Consider the following 17,365-nt stretch of genomic DNA (forward strand, 5'->3'; position numbering starts at 1 on the left):
CAGACAATTTCGGTGTAGAACTTGTTTTCGTTGCGACGCAACTCAACCCCACTTCCGGTTGATAGGATCGATGGTGTCTCAGAACCAACCAATGAGGTGTGATGTTTGCAGTCACGTGACGCAGCAACCCTTTACTATTGAAACTGCTGTTAGCAATATGACCAGCACCCTGCGCGACCCCAAAAGTGACAAGTGGTACGAAATGGATGGATGGAATATGACGTTTAGTGCAGTTTTCAAATTAACGTGAGTTTTAAAGTATGAAAATAATTCCGAAAGTCGGAATCTACACTTTGGCTTCACGGTGGAAGAGGGGTTAGTGCGTCTGCCTCACAATACGAAGGTCCTGCAGTCCTGGGTTCAAATCCAGGCTCGGGATCTTTCTGTGTGGAGTTTGCATGTTCTCCCCGTGAATGCGTGGGTTCCCTCCGGGTACTCCGGCTTCCTCCCACTTCCAAAGACATGCACCTGGGGATAGGTTGATTGGCAACACTAAATTGGCCCTAGTGTGTGAATGTGAGTGTGAATGTTGTCTGTCTATCTGTGTCGGCCCTGTGATGAGGTAGCGACTTGTCCAGGGTGTACCCCGCCTTCCGCCCGATTGTAGCTGAGTTAGGCGCCAGCGCCCCCCGCGACCCCGAAAGGGAATAAGCGGTAGGAAATGGATGGAATCTACACTTTCTAAATGGCATACGGGTTACTACGGTTATCATAGAAACGACGTCACAACAGTGGGCGTGGTTTGAAATAAGCGTGAGACGGAAGCACATATCGCAACAAAGTGTTTTTTGTTTTTTTTAACCTTTGTGTCTATGTTTCGCCGTATTTGTTACACATTCGCTTTGTTTTGCTCGATTGTAAAATGTGTAAATTAAGAAGGTTGTCTTGGAATCTGTTATTAATATTCAGTGTTCCACATTCGGTATTTTGATGTACAAAACACAAAACCAGTGAAGTTGGCACGTTGTGTAATTCGTGGATAAAAACAAAACACAATGATTTGCAAATCCTTTCCAACTTATATATCAAATGAATACAATACAAAGATAAGATATTGTAGCATTGGACGGGTTTCATTAAATGTCTTTACTCAAAGATGTCAAGAAATGCTGACACGCTGTACGGTCATTACCAGCTTTAATGATCATGTTAATTTTGAACACACACACACAAGTGAAAGCAATGCGCACCTAGTCAACAGCCCCACAGGTCATACTGATGGTGGCCGCACAAACAAAAACCAACACTGTCACAAACACGCACCCCATTGTGAACCCACACCAAACAAGAACAACAAACGCACCTCGGAAGAACATCAGCACCGCAAGGCAACACAAACACAACAACACAAACACCCAGAACCCCTTGCAACACCAACTCCTCCGGGACGCCACCCAGCCCCCGCCTAGTTGGGTTTGTTGTCCCCAACAGCCCATGCGTTCATCACAAAGTCCCGTAGGTGCTGAGGTAACCGGTGTCGTCGACGCCCCCCTGTTGGCGGCTGGCTGCTACCACTGTCTGCAGGTAAGTTGAAAGGGGGGGTTGTATCAGCATCCTCATTTCTCGCTGGGGGCATCTCCCTCTCTGGCAGGGTGCTTGAGTCCAAGTGCCCCCGGCTCTGGTCCAATAGCTGGTATGGGGCCAAGCGGTCCCGGTGCAGCACCACCAGCCGGTTCCGAGGTGTCAGTCGTATCCAATAGACCACGTTGGACAACCTCTGGAGGACCTTGCAGGGTCCCACCCAGTGACTAGTGAGCTTTGGGGAGAGTCCTTTCTTTCTCACTGGGTTGTAGACCCAGACATGTGCGCTGGGTTCAAAGGACAGGCCTCGACTGCGGAGGTCATATGCTCGCTTCTGTTGGACCCCAGCCTCCATTAGGCTGGTCTGGGAAAACTCGTGGGCCTCCCGCAGCCGCTTCACAAGGTGGTAGTAGTAGTCCAGGTCCGGTGCTCCTCTCACTTCTGGTTCTGGGGCTGGGCCAAAGAACAAATCAACAGCCGTGCGCAAACATTAATGATGGGTGCAGCGTGTTGACTCCTGCACCGCTGTCCTGTAGGCCCAAAGAATGAGTGGGAGGTGTAAGTCCCAGTCTCTCTGCCACTTGTCAGTGAGAATGGCAAGTTGTGTGGCCAAAGTCCTATTAAAACGCTCCACCAACCCGTCGCTCTGGGGATGCAGCGGTGTGGTGCGAGTCTTTTTCACACCCAGGCGATGGCACACCTCTTGGAATACCTGGGACTAGAAGTCCCGTCCCTATGCAGCTCCTCTGGAGCTCCGAATCGGCAGAACATCTCCGAAACCAATCTCTCTGCAGTTGTCGCAGCGCTCAGGTCGGGTACCGCATACGCTTATGGCCACTAAGATGTAGCGGTTTCCGCTATCAGTGACCGGGAACGGGCCTAGAATGTCAACACCCACTCGTTCCATAGGGGCCCCCACCTGGAACTGCTGTAAGGGAGCATGGGAGCGGCGCGTGGGACCTTTCTTTGCTGTGCATGCATCACAGAGGTGGACATGCATCTCTACGTCACGGCGACAGCCTAGCCAGTAAAAACGCTGCCTCAGTCGGAGCAAGGTCTTGGTCACTCTAAAATGGCCAGTCCCTGGGAAGCCATACATCACTTCGAGGACCTGAGGCCGAAGCACACGGGGCACCACGAGTGGGAGGACAGCATGTTGTCCTGTCGGGGCTTCCCAGCGACGATACAGCAGGTCGCGAGACAACAGGAGGCTGTCCACTGGGAGTACAGTGCTTTGGTCTCAGTGTCCAAGTGCACCACTGTGGCCCATTCCGGCCGCCGCTGTGCCCCCACCCAGCTGCGAGCTCTTTCAATCACTGGGTCTTGCCTTTGATGGTCGATGAATTGTTGGGGAGTGAAGCTGTCCTGCCCGACAGTGATGTCATGTTGCCTGACTGCAGCAACTGACGGGTGTGGCATGCCCCGCTCCTCCGCCCGCCGGCAGAAACAACATGCCTCCTCACAGGGCCGTCTGGACAATGCGTCAGCGTTGCCATGCAGGCGGCTTGGTCGATGAGAAATCGTGAAGTCATTTTCCTGCAAGATCTCGACCCACCTGGCAAGCTGCCCCTCGGGTTCCTTGAAGTTCAGCAACCAGGTGAGGGAGGCGTGATCAGTCCGCAACACAAACCTCTGACCATAATGGTAGCGACGGAAATGGCGAAGGCCTAGGACAATGGCCAACAATTCCCGACGAGTGACGCAGTAGTTCCGCTCTGGCTTGCTCAACCCCCGACTGTAAAAGGCCACCACCTGCTCGCCGTGATTCCCTTCCTGTGACAGCACAACCCCTACACCGACATCACTGGCATCTGTATCAACCACGAAAGGTTCAGACTGAGAAACGTATTTTTTTTTTAAATTTAATGGCAACAAGACATTGCAAAAAATTTGGCACAGGGGCATTTTGACCACTGTGCTACATGGTCTTTCCTTTTAACAACACTCAGTAAATGTTTGGGAACCGAGGAGACCAATTTTTGAAGCTTTTCAGGTGGAATTCTTTGCCAGTCTTGCTTGATGTACAGCTTAAGTTGTTCAACAGCATGTGGTCTCCGTTGTCATATTTTACACTTCATAATGTGCCACACATTTTCACTGGGAGACAGGTCTGGACCACAGGCAAGCCAGTCTAGTACCTGTACTCTTTTACTATGAAGTCATGCTGTTGTAACACTTGGCTTGGCATTGTCTTGCTGAAGTTACCGTATTTCCTTGAATTGCCGCCGGCCATATAGTATGCGCCTGCCTTGAATTACTGTTGGGTCAAACTCGCTTCGCAAAATAATTAGCGCATGCTTAGTATTACCGCCGGGTCAAACTTGTGACGTCACGAGTGACTCTTCACCTGTCATCATTTTCAAAATGGAGGAGGCTGAGTTCTATACCGGTAATTTGAAATCGCATAAAGGGAAGAAGATTAAGAGCTATTCAGTTGGATTTAAGGTCGAAGCTATTGAATACTATTATGCTAAAAAGAACAGTAAGCAGCTATGTTTTATTAATATACCGTAGCTGCGTGTGTCAAATACAAACCCTGTTTCCATATGAGTTGGGAAATTGTGTTTGATGTAAATATAAATGGAAAATAATGATTTGCAAATCATTTTCAACCTATATTCAGTTGTATATGCTACAAAGACAACATATTTGATGTTCAAACTGCTAACCTTTTTTTTTGCAAATAATCATTAACTTTAGAATTTGATGCCAGCAACACGAGACAAAGAAGTTTAGAAAGGGGGCAATAAATACTGATAAAGTTGAGGAATGCTCATCAAACACTTATATGGAACATCCCACAGGTGTGCAGGCTAATTGGGAACAGGTGGGTGCCATGATTGGGTATAAAAGCAGCTTCCATGAAATGCTAAGTAATTCACAAACAAGGATGGGGTGAGGGTCACCACTTTGTAAGCAAATTGTCGAACAGTATTAGAACAACATTTCTCAACAAGCTAGTGCAAGGAATTTAGGGATTTTACCATCTACAGTCTGTAAAATCATCAAAAGGTTCAGAGAATCTGTACAAATCACCGCACGTAAGCGATGATATTACGGACCTTTGATTCCTCAGGCGGTACTGCATAAAAAAACCGACATCCGTGTGTAAAGGATATCACCACATGGGCTCAGGAACACTTCATAAAACCACTGTCAGTAACTACAATTGGTCGCTACATCTGTAAGTGCAATGTAAAACTCTACTATGCATAGCCAAACCCATTTATCAACAATATCCTGAAACGCTGCCGGCTTGGCTGGGCCCGAGCTCATCTAAGATGGACTGATGCAAAGTGAAAAGGTGGTCTTTGGTCTGACGAGTCCACATTTCAAACTATATTTGGAAACAGAGAACGTGGTGTGCTCCAAATCAAAAAGGAAAATAACCATTCGGATTGTTATAGGCGCAAAGTTCAAAAGCCAGCATTTGTGATGGTATGGGGGTGTATTAGTGCCCAAGGCATGGGTAACTTACACATCTGTGAAGGCACCATTAATGCTGAAAGGTCCATACAGGTTTTGGAGCAACATATGCTGTCATCCAAGCAACGTTATCATGGACACTGCTTATTTCAGCAAGACAAGTGTTACAACAGCGTGGCTTCGTAAAAAAGAGTGCAGTTACTTTCCTACTCGCCTGCAGTCCCATCGAAAATGTGTGGCACAATATGAAGCGTAAAATACGACAGCGGAGACCCCGGACTGTTGAACGACTGAACCACTACATAAAACAAGAATGGGAAAGAATTCCACTTTCAAAGCTTCAACAATTAGTTTCCTCAGTTCCCAAAGGTTTATTGAGTGTTGTTAAAAGAAAAAGTAATGTAACACAGTGGTGAACATGTCCTTTCCCAACTACTTTTGCACGTGTTGCAGCAATGAAATTCTAAATTAATTATTATTTGCAAAAAAAAAAAAAAGTTTGAGTTTGAACATCAAATATCTTGTCTTTGTAGTGCATTCAATTGAATATGGGTTGAAAAGGAATTGCAAATCATTGTATTCCGTTTATAGTTACACCTAACACAATTTTCCAACTCATGTGAAAACGGGGTTTGTATGAGTCAACAAGCCATTCTTTTGAACGGTTCTTTCGTAATAAATACAGTAATATCAGTTTGAATAAAAATTGAAGGGAAAAATAGGCATTGTGTTTATAGGGTAATATTAAAGGCCTACTGAAACCCACTACTACCGACCACGCAGTCTGATAGTTTATATATCAATGATGAAATATTAACATTGCAACACATGCCAATACGGCCGGTTTAGTTTACTAAATTACAATTTTAAATTTCCCGCGTAGTTTCCTGTTGAAAACGTCGCGGAATGATGACGCGTGTTTGTGACGTTATTGGTTGGAGGGGACATTTTAGCCCAGCACCACTTACGGCTAATAGTTGTCTCTTTTCATCGCGCAATTACTCAGTATTTTGGACATCTGTGTTGCTGAATCTTTTGCAATTTGTTCAATTAATAATGGAGACGTCAAATAAGAATGTTGTTGGTGGAAAGCGGTGGATTGCAGCTGCCTTTAGCACCGAAACACAGCCGGTGTTTCTTTGTTGTGAAGCTTTAACACAGAGCAGTCAAGCGAACATGTTTCTCTACGTCAACCAGCAAGTTTTTGGATGGGAAAATTGTGATATTAAGTCGGCTCTTACCGGAGACTTCAGCGGATTATGCGACTTCCTCCTGCAGATCAAAAAGGCAGCTCTGATCTTGGCTCCTGCATTGGCTTCTCTGAGAGACACTGGCGTTCACCGCAGCCATCCGACTTTCAGGTATGACTTTACAATCTCACTAAAACACCATTAAAACAATAAGCCATACTTGCCAACCCTCCCGGATTTTCCGGGAGACTCCCGAAATTCAGCGCCTCTCCCGAAAATCTCCCAAAATTCAAGCGGAGCTGGAGGCCACGCCCCCCTACATTGAGTCAGACCTGACTCAATGTTGTGACCCTCTTAAACAAGACAATACTGCTATCTGCTGTACATAGAATAGAATGTAAATATATTCTACATTTATCCTGAAGCCCACAGTAAAGAGACGTAACTTCATCACGTCGCCTGGTTATTGACTCCAACCCAATATATTACACCGTCGACGGGCAAAATGAAGAAATACGCTTGCAAGTTCCAGAACGATTGGAAACAAGAATTTCAGTTTATCCAGGAGAGTTCGAAGGGGAAGGGGTATGTTGCCTGTAAATTTTGTAGAACAGACTTCTCCATTGAACACGGCGGCCGAACGGATATTCAGCCATTAACGGTCAACGAAGCACAAAGCGTCCGCAGCGCAGCATCGTTCACAACCCAGTATTATGGGCCACCTCGCAAAATGAAGACCCGATGGGGTATCTTATGCTGAGACAAAGATGGCTATGCAAATAGCTGATAGCAACATCCCGTTCTCATTTGCAGATGTCTACAACAAATCCGTGAAAGATGTTCCCGGATTCGGAGATCGCTCGCCAATACACAAATGGCAGAACAAAGGTTACTGAAATAGTGAAAGGTAAGTGTTGTTGTTGTTTTTTTTACTAACCAGCAAGCACAGTACAATTAGTAGAACAACTGTGTTTTTATTACTGTGTATTTGATAGGTGCCGTCGGAAATTCAGCTATTTCTTTTATTTATATATATAATAAAATAAATATATATGGCTAGAATTCACTGAAAGTCAAGTATTTCATATACATATATATATATATATATATATATATATATGCATATATATATACATATATATATATCTATATGAAATATGTATGAAATACTCGAGTTGGTGAATTATACGCCACCCCTCTTAACCACGCCCCCCGCCCCAACCACGCCCACAACCACACCTCCTCCCTACCCTGACCACGCCCCTCAAACCCCCACCCCCCACCTCCCGAAAACGGAGGTCTCAAGGTTGGCAAGTATGCAATAAGCAGATAAGGGATCTTCCAGAATTATCCTAGTAAATGTGTCTAATTACATCTAAAACGGTCCCACTGCCGCTGCCTGGAGCCGTCGCTTTTTCTTTTTTTGTGCTTCACTCTAACTTTCTTCATCCACAAATTTTTCATCCTCGCTCAAATTAATGGGTAAATTGTCGCTTTCTCGGTCCGAATAGCTCTTGCTGCTGGTGGCTCACATTATAAACAATGTTAGGATGTGAGGAGCCTTCACACCGGTGACGTCACACGCACATCGTCTGCTACTTCCGGTAAAGGCAAGGCTTTTTTATTAGCGACCAAAAGTTGCGAACTTTATCGTCGATGTTCTCTACTAAATCCTTTCAGCAAAAATATGGCAATATCGCCAGAAATTATCAAGTATGACACATAGAATGGACCTGCTATCCCCGTTTGAATAAGAAAATCTAATTTCAGTAGGCCTTTAACAGAGGTAGTAATACTACTAAAAATCATTTCCTGACAGACAAGTTGTACAGTAATATTTACTAAAAAGCAGGAGTGAGTGGGTCGATCGATACGATTAGCAGTAGTTTTGATACCAAGGGGTAAATTAGTATTGGATCAATAGTAGTGTGATGGAAAACATTTTTTTCAGTTTTTCTATACTTATTTTCAAAAATGTTGATGTTTTTTGTGTTGATTATATTGTTACATTGATATTTACATATTTATTTTAACAAACCTACTAAATAAATAGTTGGATCAAGCGGGTTTTAGGGGCAAGATTCCAATTGATTTATTTGAATGTTTTGATCGTGGCCATGTACTGCTTGCCTGTGTATCGGCTGGGGACATCTCTGCGCTGCTGATCCGCCTCCGCTTGGGATGGTTTCCTGCTGGCTCCGCTGTGAACGGGACTCTCGCTGCTGTGTTGGATCCGCTTTGGACTGGACTCTCGCGACTGTGTTGGATCCATTATGGATTGAACTTTCACAGTATCATGTTAGACCCGCTCGACATCCATTGCTTTCCTCCTCTCCAAGGTTCTCATAGTCATCATTGTCACCGACGTCCCACTGGGTCATTATTGTCACCGATGTCCTACTGGGTGTGAGTTTTCCTTGCCCTTATGTGGGCCTACCGAGGATGTCGTAGTGGTTTGTGCAGCCCTTTGAGACACTAGTGATTTAGGGCTATATAAGTAAACATTGATTGACATTGATTGATAATAAATGGAAATACTTGTATAATAATATTTATATTATTACGTTGTCTTATACTACCGTACTATACTATACAGTCTTTCTACTAAAATATGTTTTCTTTGCCTAAAATGATTGGCCTGTGTAAAGGTTTTATCATTCAAGTCAACTGTCCAGGGTGTACGCCTCCATCCGCCCAAATGCAGCTGAGATAGGCTCCAGCGACCCCAAAAGGGACAAGCGGTAGAAAAAAAAGCTGAATCTGATTCTGAAAAATGGATGGATGGATGTATAAAAATGGCAATATCCCTATTTACTGGGTATCCGATCGATACCGATGTACAGGCGTAATGTGTCACAGAATATATTGATTTTGCTCTACAATAAATATTTTTTAAAACGTGTGATACACTCGCTTAGTCGTAGTGAATCTAATCGAAACTGTAATTTCCCGGGAAAACATTATAGTCCTTTCGGCCAATCGCGACCGAGTAACTTTCACTAGCCCCGCCTTCAATGACGACTGCGGCGAGGGAAACGGTCCAATACCATAAAAGGAAAATACTCGGGCATGCGCAGTAGCTGTAGTTTTGTTCGAAGTGAAGTGCTGCCTGGAACTGCCCTTACAAGCTGCAAAGTCGTCCACATTTGAGTTTAACGCCACATTTTGTACATTTCCTTGCTCTCTATGCATCGGGGAGACCATGTTAGGTCATCACTATCCCAATGCAGACAAGTCGCAACAACTGGTCAATTATGTGGAGGATTATCTGGAATGTGTGGAGTCCCTGCCTTTGGACGTACAAAGAAATGTTTCCCTCCTACGGGAAATTGATGCAAAGTATCAAGGTAATGTGTCTTAACGTATGTTTACTTTTTGAGCCACCATCAACGACCTCACCGGCAGAGTGCTGCAATGGTCGAGTAAAGTCGCCTGTCTTGTTTCCCCATTTTGCACAAACCCTATCCGCAGCTTTCCAAATTTGCCAATGAGCACAATATACACCGAACAAATACGAAACAAGTAGGAAACGCGTTCCTTAAACCCGGTATTGGATCTCTCCGGCATCGAATCCCATTGGAAAAGGCGGACATTTTATATTTATTCCTGGTAAAAAGCATACATATGCATTATTACATTACCCAGCAGCTCGGACTAATGTCATAAATCCTCTCGTACGTTCGACATCTACATAATGGTGTCGAAGTCAACACAATACGATGACAAAAATCAACTGTTATTTGACACAAGTCACCACAGGATCTTAAAAAGAGTGAAAGCCAAGTCAACACTTCTGTATTGGATCATGCATCGCTCTACTCGAAACTAAAGCGTTCTTTTTGGGGGGAGAGAATCGTCCTCATCGTTACTTTAGTTGGTAGCAGCGGAGAAGCTAGCATGTTTTGCTACCCGCCACAATACACATTGGAACATTTAAAGAGTTGCGATGACCGTCTTGGTGTGATTTGTGTGTGCTGTTTTCGACACTCTGCTGCTCCGTCGACTCTTAAGCTTCTCTAGGCTCCGCCCCTGTCACGTGTTCTCGCTGTGTTGTCACTTCCGGTCGAGGGGGAGCAGTGTTCAGCAGTGATGTGCGATACCACTCATTTTCTTTCCAGATCGATACGGAGTAAAATTCAGGCTGGTGTCGGCGTTGACAATCTTTATGCAAATATATCTAATGCATTGTTTTTCAACCACTGTGCCGGTGTGCCGTGGGAGATTATCTAATTTCACCTAAAATTTTTTCCAAACCACTAATTATAGTCTGCAAATTTTGTGTTGTTGTTGTTGAGTGCCAATGCTGTCTAGAGCTGGGCAGAGTAATCGTGTAATACTCTTCCATATCAGTAGGTGGCCGCCACTAGCTAATTGCTTTGTAAACGTCGGGAACAGCGGTGGGCAGGGTGCAGGTAAAATGTTGTCTAGAGAGTCCCCCTAAGAAAAGGCATCGAAGCTTAGAGAAGGCTATGCAGAACGAAACTAAAACTGAACTGGCTACAAAGTAAACAAAAATAGAATGCTGGACGACAGCAAAGACTTACTGTGGAGCAAAGACGCCGTCAACAATGTATACATCCGAACATGACACGACAATCAACAATGTCCCCACAAAGAAGGACGAAAACAACCGAAATATTCTTGATTGCTAAAACAAAGTAGATGCGGGAAATATCGCTCAAAGGAAGACATTAAACTGCTACAGGAAAATACAAAAAAAGAGAGAAAAATACACCAAAATAGGGGCGCAAAACAAGAACTAAAACACGACGCAGGAAAACAGCAACAAACTCAAAATAAGTCACGGCATGATGTGACAGATGGTGATAGTGATGCATGGTTGGTTATGGATTTAAGTCATATCCAACAATTGTGACGACTTTTTCCTTTCAACTGAGTTTTATTTTTTTAATGATTTCTGCTGGTGGTGTGCCTCTGCATTTTTTTAACGCAAAAGATGTGCCTCAACTCAAAAAAGGTTGAAAAACATTGATCTAATGCACACTGGCCAACCCTCCTGGATTTTCCAGGAATCTCGCGAAATTCAGCACCTCTCCCGAAAACATCCAGCGACAAATTTCCCCCCGAAATTCAGGCGGTGCTGGAGGGGGGGTGGCCTCCAGCTCCATGCGGACCTGAGTGACGTGTGTAAAGAGCGTGTCTGCCCAATGACGTGATAACTGAGAATGATCGAGGGCGAGTTGTTGGTTTCTTATGTGGGTGTATTGTTAGGCAGTTTCATTAACGTCCTCCCAGCGCGGTAAAACAACACACAACAGCAGTCCGTTTTAGTCTACCGTAAAGCAGTTCATCTGCCAAATAGTAATGCTGAGACATTCCTAAACAGGACAATACTACCATCTACTGTACATGGAATTGGTTAGAAAGACAAGGACGGACAATTCAACCCTTATGTGTTATGTGTGTATAAATGAACACTGAAATTCAAGTATTTCTTATATATATATATATATATATATATGAAATACTTGACTTGGTGAATCTATACTCCTCCCCTCTTAACCCCGCCCCACCCTGCGACCATGCCCCCTACCCCCCACCTCCCGAAATCGAAGGTCTCAAAGTTGGCAAGTATGATCTAATATGCCTGCTAAAATTTAAAAAGTTGTGCGATTTATATTCAATAGACATTGAATATTGTTTTTTTTTTATAATTTATTTTATATATATACAAGTTTATTTTATATCTTCTGTTATCTGGGTTTTATCGTTTACTCGTTTATTTTTCTGTGGTACTGATCCCCCTGGGTCTGAAATACAATTACTACTACTTTGTATCTCATAGCATAAATTATACAATGCAGGAAAAAAAGGACAACATCCTACAAAGAACACAATTGTGTTTCGAACCATAGAAAATGAAATAAGTAAAATGATAGCATTACAACAAATTAACAAGAGCAATTTGGAAAGAAATGTATGTCACAATTCAGTTATGTAAGAATACTGAATATGTAAACACTTCACCATTCAACATTTAGACATCACTTCATTCAAAGTTTAGTTAATTTATTACACTGTGTTCCTGTTAATGATACATTTCAAATAACTAAAGTATTGATATTTTGATTTGAGAATATATATTGGAGCATAAAGATCTGGTATCGGCAGTATCGAATTTTCGGTATCGAACTGCACATCAATTGTCAGCAGAATAAAGTTGCTGAAAGACCTTATTTTTGTCTTACTTTCAATAACCGTATGATATAATATGACTATTACACGTGTGTTGCAACTTACAGAAGTGTTAAAGGAGGTGGATGAAGTGTTCGAGAAGTACAAAGGAGAGCAGGATGCTGCCCAGCGGAAGCGCCTGCAGGTCCAGTTGCAGCGTGCGCTCATCGTCATCCAGGAGCTGGGTGACGAGAAGATCCACGTGGTGACCCAGATGAATGAGTTGGCAGAGAACCGCTCACGCCAAATGGACTCCCACTCCTTGTGCCTCCAGGAACCCTGTGACCTCGAGCACCTGGTGCCGGAGCGGCGTCCCAACCTACAGGAGACCTGTGCTCCTGAACGCACCTCGGCCCGCCGCCCGCGACGCCAACGCAACAGTGAAAGCCGGGACTCCAGCCACCCGTCAGCAAATGGGTCTCTCGTGGATGACCCCATGGATGAACTGTCCATCCCGCCTCCCAGAGAGAAGAAGTCCAAATCTGCCAAGAAGAAGAAGCGCAAGGCAAAGCAGGAGCGAGACACTTCACCGGTGGACTTTGCTATTGACCCCAATGAGCCCACCTACTGCCTGTGTGAGCAGGTGTCTTATGGGGAAATGATTGGCTGTGACAATGACCAGTGCCCCATTGAATGGTTCCACTTCTCCTGTGTGGCACTGACCTATAAGCCTAAGGGCAAATGGTACTGTCCCAAATGCAGGGGGGACAGTGAAAAAACCATGGACAAAAGCCTGGACAAAAACAGAAAGGACCGTCGGTCGAGGTAGTGACCCACTTTCTGGTTTCAGTCCCAGTGTCAAGACTATCACTTGTAGTCAATTAGTGTACATGAAGAAGAGCACAATCAAACAGAGGAAGCAACATGCTTCCATTTTCATGAAGCTATTTGTTTTAGTCGAGTTATCCTTTATTTTGACATTAAATAATCAAATTAAAACATCTCTTTTCAAGCTCATCGTGTATTTTCATTAAAATAAGTATCAAGTTTATGTAGTCATAAATTAAGAAGGGACACTTATGAGGCATCCTAAAGAGAGTATGCAAACTGTTTATTCAAGTAAATAATCCCCGGCCTGACATCCATATAGATTTTGGGAATATTTAGTGAAAGGGTAAGATTTACTAAAAAAATATGCTTCTTATTTGATGAAAGAGCTGCCTTCCTCCACAATCAAATCAGTCACATATAATTTGTCAACTTAGCAGATAAAGTGACTGTTTTATAGGATCAAGTAGACCTCTTTGTAGCACTGATCAGACAACAATCAGGAAACTTTGTTAGTTCGGACGACAGGCTTTTGAGCAGTGGTCCCCAACCACCGGGACCGATTGGTACCAGGCCGCACAAGAAATTTAAAATAACAAACAAAAAACGTTTTTTTTATTTTTTATTTATTAAATCAACATAAAAAAAACAATATATACATTAAATATTAATATAGATCAATACAGTCTGCAGGGATACAGTCCGTAAGAACACATGTTTGTATTTCTTTATGAAACTCCCCCCCCGGTCCGTGGGACAAATTTTCAAGCGTTGACCGGTCTGCAGCAACAAAAAGGTTGGGGACCACTGGCTTTGAGGACTGCCTGGCAGGAGATCATTATGCTCAGAGTGTCATACCTTGATGACAAAGTCTGCTGATGGCATGCCTTGATGACAGAGTGTGATGTCAACCCTTCATGACAAAGAGTTCTGATGTCATATCCAGATGCCCTTTGGACAGCTAAGATCGAAGCGGTAAAAGAAAGTGTTTGTAATCGCTAGCGGAAGGGAACAACTCACAGGGCTAATTTATGAACACGGCACCCCCAAAAATAAATTTTTAAAAGGTGGGCGCCATCAGATATGAACGGAGGTCAACAGAATTGCTCCGAGATGAGCACGGAGGCTTCCACACACGGGCCAGCAGATGGCGTCCTTACCCTTGAGAAGATTCAACAGAACATTAAAGATTTTTTTGTACAACGTGGGCTGTTAGGTGAAGCTGTGAGAAGTTCTCAGGAGAACAAGGTAATAACACACCTTACAAACAAGCCTATTTACATAAATAATTTTTATTGTACGGCCAATTAGCTTTGAAAGGTGTAGAGGATCTGCACGCTAATCAGTTGCTTATTTCTCCACCAGAATACACTTTTAAGCCTGAAAGACAAAGAAAGGGATGACAAGATCAACAGTATCATCAAAAGCATTGTGGAGAAAAGCAGTGGCGACATCGCCAAGTTGCGGCAGCTCATCACTCACTGGGACGCCGAAGAGCGGGCCACGTCGGACTGTAACATAGACACAGCATCGTATGGCGTCGTCACCCAGCAGAAGATCAAGAAATACCTCAAGGATTTTTTCTCTCAGCGCATCATATACGCCGAACGAGAGGAAGAAGACTTGTGTTCCGGCGCCACTTCAGCAATAGGAATATTTGCAAGGGCGCCCGCCGTGATTACCAAGAAAGCACAAGACTCCGATACTTTGGACCCTGAGGAAGAGGACGACACTGGAATCTTTGAGGAGGAGCTGAGCGCCTACACAGATGAGCAATATATTAATCCAGATACCTTTGATGACCTGCAGACAGAAGAGACTTCCACGTTTTCCCAAACATTAGATGGTTCACTTTCTCCATCTGAAGAGGCAGACTTGGGTTCTCCTTCCACCTCACCCACTACCATCCTCGACCAGGCTAAGCATTTGCTATTAAATGTGATTAACCCTGTTGTTGAGACCATCGACACTGCAAGCAAAACAATAGTAGAAAAAATGAAATCTACCTTAATGTCTCCTGATGAGAATAAAACCAGCGAAGAGGAAGAGCCTTGTAACTCTGAGATGGAATCTATTTGCAGCCCTTCCTCTACACGGACTCAAAGCTCACGTGCTTCAACCATCATGAGTGACAGCAAATATGAGAGAGACTCAGACATCTTAGATCAAGAGGCAGAAGAGGATACTTGTAATTATCCTGACTTTTTGGAAGGGTCAATTGAATATCAACAGAGGGATGCAGGAGCAGCTGACATAAAATTACTACAGTCTCTAAATTTTCCCAGCGGATTAGAGGAACCTACACATACCCCGTGTAATTACCTCGAAACGTTTTCAACAGAATCCATCGAGAGCATCAGTAAAGCACATAACTTGGCTTGCACGGAAAACAGTAGACTCAATGAGCAGGTTGCCGGTGCAGTATGTTTGCCAGATCTGCTGGAGTGTGGTTCCACCCAAGACTCTGTTTCTACTGGCTACATGTCGCCAGAAAACATGGATGCAGGGTGGCTTTCATCAGAAGAGGGTGCATTTAATAAACTCAATTCACCAGAAGTCTGGCAACCGCCGAGTCCTCCATCAGTTGCTATAGCAGATAGTAAAATTATGTCTCCAAAAGGTTGGTCCACAGAGCAGCCTTTATTTGACACAACAGTAGATTATGTTAAATCACTAGAAGACTGGGTGGAAAGGAGGCCTTCTTCTGAGGCAACAGTAGAGAGTGATTTTACCTCAGAGAATTGGGTAACAAAGAGACCTTCATCAGAAGCTGAGGAATATGCTAAATTTGAGTCATCAGAAGATCGGGTTGCAAAGAAGCTTTCATCGGTTGCACCAGCTGATAGTGATCTTTACTCACCTGAGGACTGGGTCACAAAGAGGCCATCAGAAACATTAGCAAATGCTGATTGCAAGTCCCCAATGGACTATGTCCCAAAGAGGTCTTCATCGGTTGCTGGAGTAGATGAGATCTGCAAGTCTCCAGAAGAATGGATCGCAAGGAGGCCTTCGGAATCATTGGCAAATGCTGATTGTAAGTCCCCAGAGGACTATGTACCAAAGAGGTCTTCATCGGTTGCTGTAGTAGATGCGGTCTGTACGTCTCCAGAAGACTGGATCACAAGAAGGCCTTCATCCGAATCAGGAGCATATGCTGATCCCCTATCTCCAGCAGACCAGGTAACAAAGAGGCCTTCATCAGTTGCAATGTTAGATGCTGAACTTAAATTGCATGAAGTCAGTACAGTCAAGAGGTCTTCAACAGAAGCAGGTGCATATGTTGAACTCAAGTCACCAGAAGACTGGCTCACTCAGAGTCCATCAGTTGCAGAAGTAGAGGCTGGACGCAAATTTTCTGAAGGCTGCGAGTCGAGGAGGTCTTCATCAAAAGCGGTTGTAGACACCCCTAAGTTGTCAGAAGGCAGGGGATTCAGCAGGTCTTCATCTAAAGAGCCCGAAGATATGGACAAGAAAGTGTCAGAGGACAGCGTTGGCAAGAATATTTTATCTGATACGACAGACCTTGAAGAGACACCATCTCTAGAACTTCACACCAGGACATCCCTTTGGAAGAGGTGGCTCATAAGACGGCCGCGAAAGATACACCCACTTCTAGAGGACTGTCCTGGTACTATCCTGGACTGTATAGGAGCCAAACCAGCTATCAGGCCAATTTTCAAAAAAGTCAAATCCATGTGGAAGACCCACTATGGCAGAAGGAAAAGTAAGAGGGTGAAAACAAAGAGCGACAGAAAAGGCGAGAGAACACCATATCCAATCATTTTAGAAAACAAAACAGAAGAAGACTTGTCTTATTCTTTTGACTCGTCCAAAGTGTCAGTGACGTTACCACTGAGCGATAGCAGCACCAATGAAGATTTAAGCACTGACGAACAATCTTCACATTTTGTGGAGGATGCACATGACATGACAAGTTTCTTTGAAAACATGTTTAAGAAGGAGTTTTCCAAACAGTTAGAGAAGTCCCTTAAAAGGAGTCTCTTTAATGTAGTCAATGATTCCATTCCCGAAAAAGGATCATCGGCACATCGAGACAAATCAAACGTTCGGCGTAGCCGACCTTAAAGAAAACTTTCCCTCAGTTATAGGGGAGGATTTTAACTCTCCAATATTTGTGTACAGAACCTGATATAACTTTGGCACTTTCTACAATAAAAATGTCTTTCCATACATCAGGTATGTTTTCTCACTTTTGCTCATTTACAATGTGCAGTGGAATGAATATTATTTCCACCTAATGTCCA

The 17,365-nt window shown here is 43.9% G+C and overlaps 2 protein-coding genes and 1 long non-coding RNA gene across 3 annotated transcripts; all 3 read left to right on the forward strand.

The window, feature by feature from the left end:
- The first annotated feature begins 158 nt into the window (after positions 1-158).
- On the forward strand, positions 159-7,277 carry LOC133560189 (uncharacterized). Its single transcript, XR_009808399.1, has 3 exons — positions 159-246; positions 6,226-6,308; positions 6,951-7,277. It is a non-coding gene; the product is annotated as an uncharacterized LOC133560189 (long non-coding RNA).
- Positions 7,278-9,206: 1,929 nt separating this feature from the next.
- On the forward strand, positions 9,207-13,289 carry ing2 (inhibitor of growth family, member 2). The gene is made up of 2 exons (XM_061912416.1): positions 9,207-9,484; positions 12,401-13,289. The coding sequence occupies exons 1-2, from the start codon at positions 9,340-9,342 to the stop codon at positions 13,099-13,101; spliced, it is 846 nt and encodes a 281-aa protein (XP_061768400.1). The 5' UTR covers positions 9,207-9,339; the 3' UTR covers positions 13,102-13,289.
- A 140-nt stretch (positions 13,290-13,429) lies between these two features.
- LOC133560190 (uncharacterized) lies at positions 13,430-17,291 on the forward strand. Its single transcript, XM_061912413.1, has 2 exons — positions 13,430-14,348; positions 14,466-17,291. Exons 1-2 carry the CDS (start codon positions 14,184-14,186, stop codon positions 17,184-17,186), a joined length of 2,886 nt encoding a protein of 961 aa, XP_061768397.1. The 5' UTR covers positions 13,430-14,183; the 3' UTR covers positions 17,187-17,291.
- The last annotated feature ends 74 nt before the right edge of the window (positions 17,292-17,365 follow it).

The sequence above is a fragment of the Nerophis ophidion genome, linkage group LG10, assembly GCF_033978795.1.
Source record: "Nerophis ophidion isolate RoL-2023_Sa linkage group LG10, RoL_Noph_v1.0, whole genome shotgun sequence".
NCBI classification, from domain to species: Eukaryota; Metazoa; Chordata; class Actinopteri; order Syngnathiformes; family Syngnathidae; genus Nerophis; species Nerophis ophidion.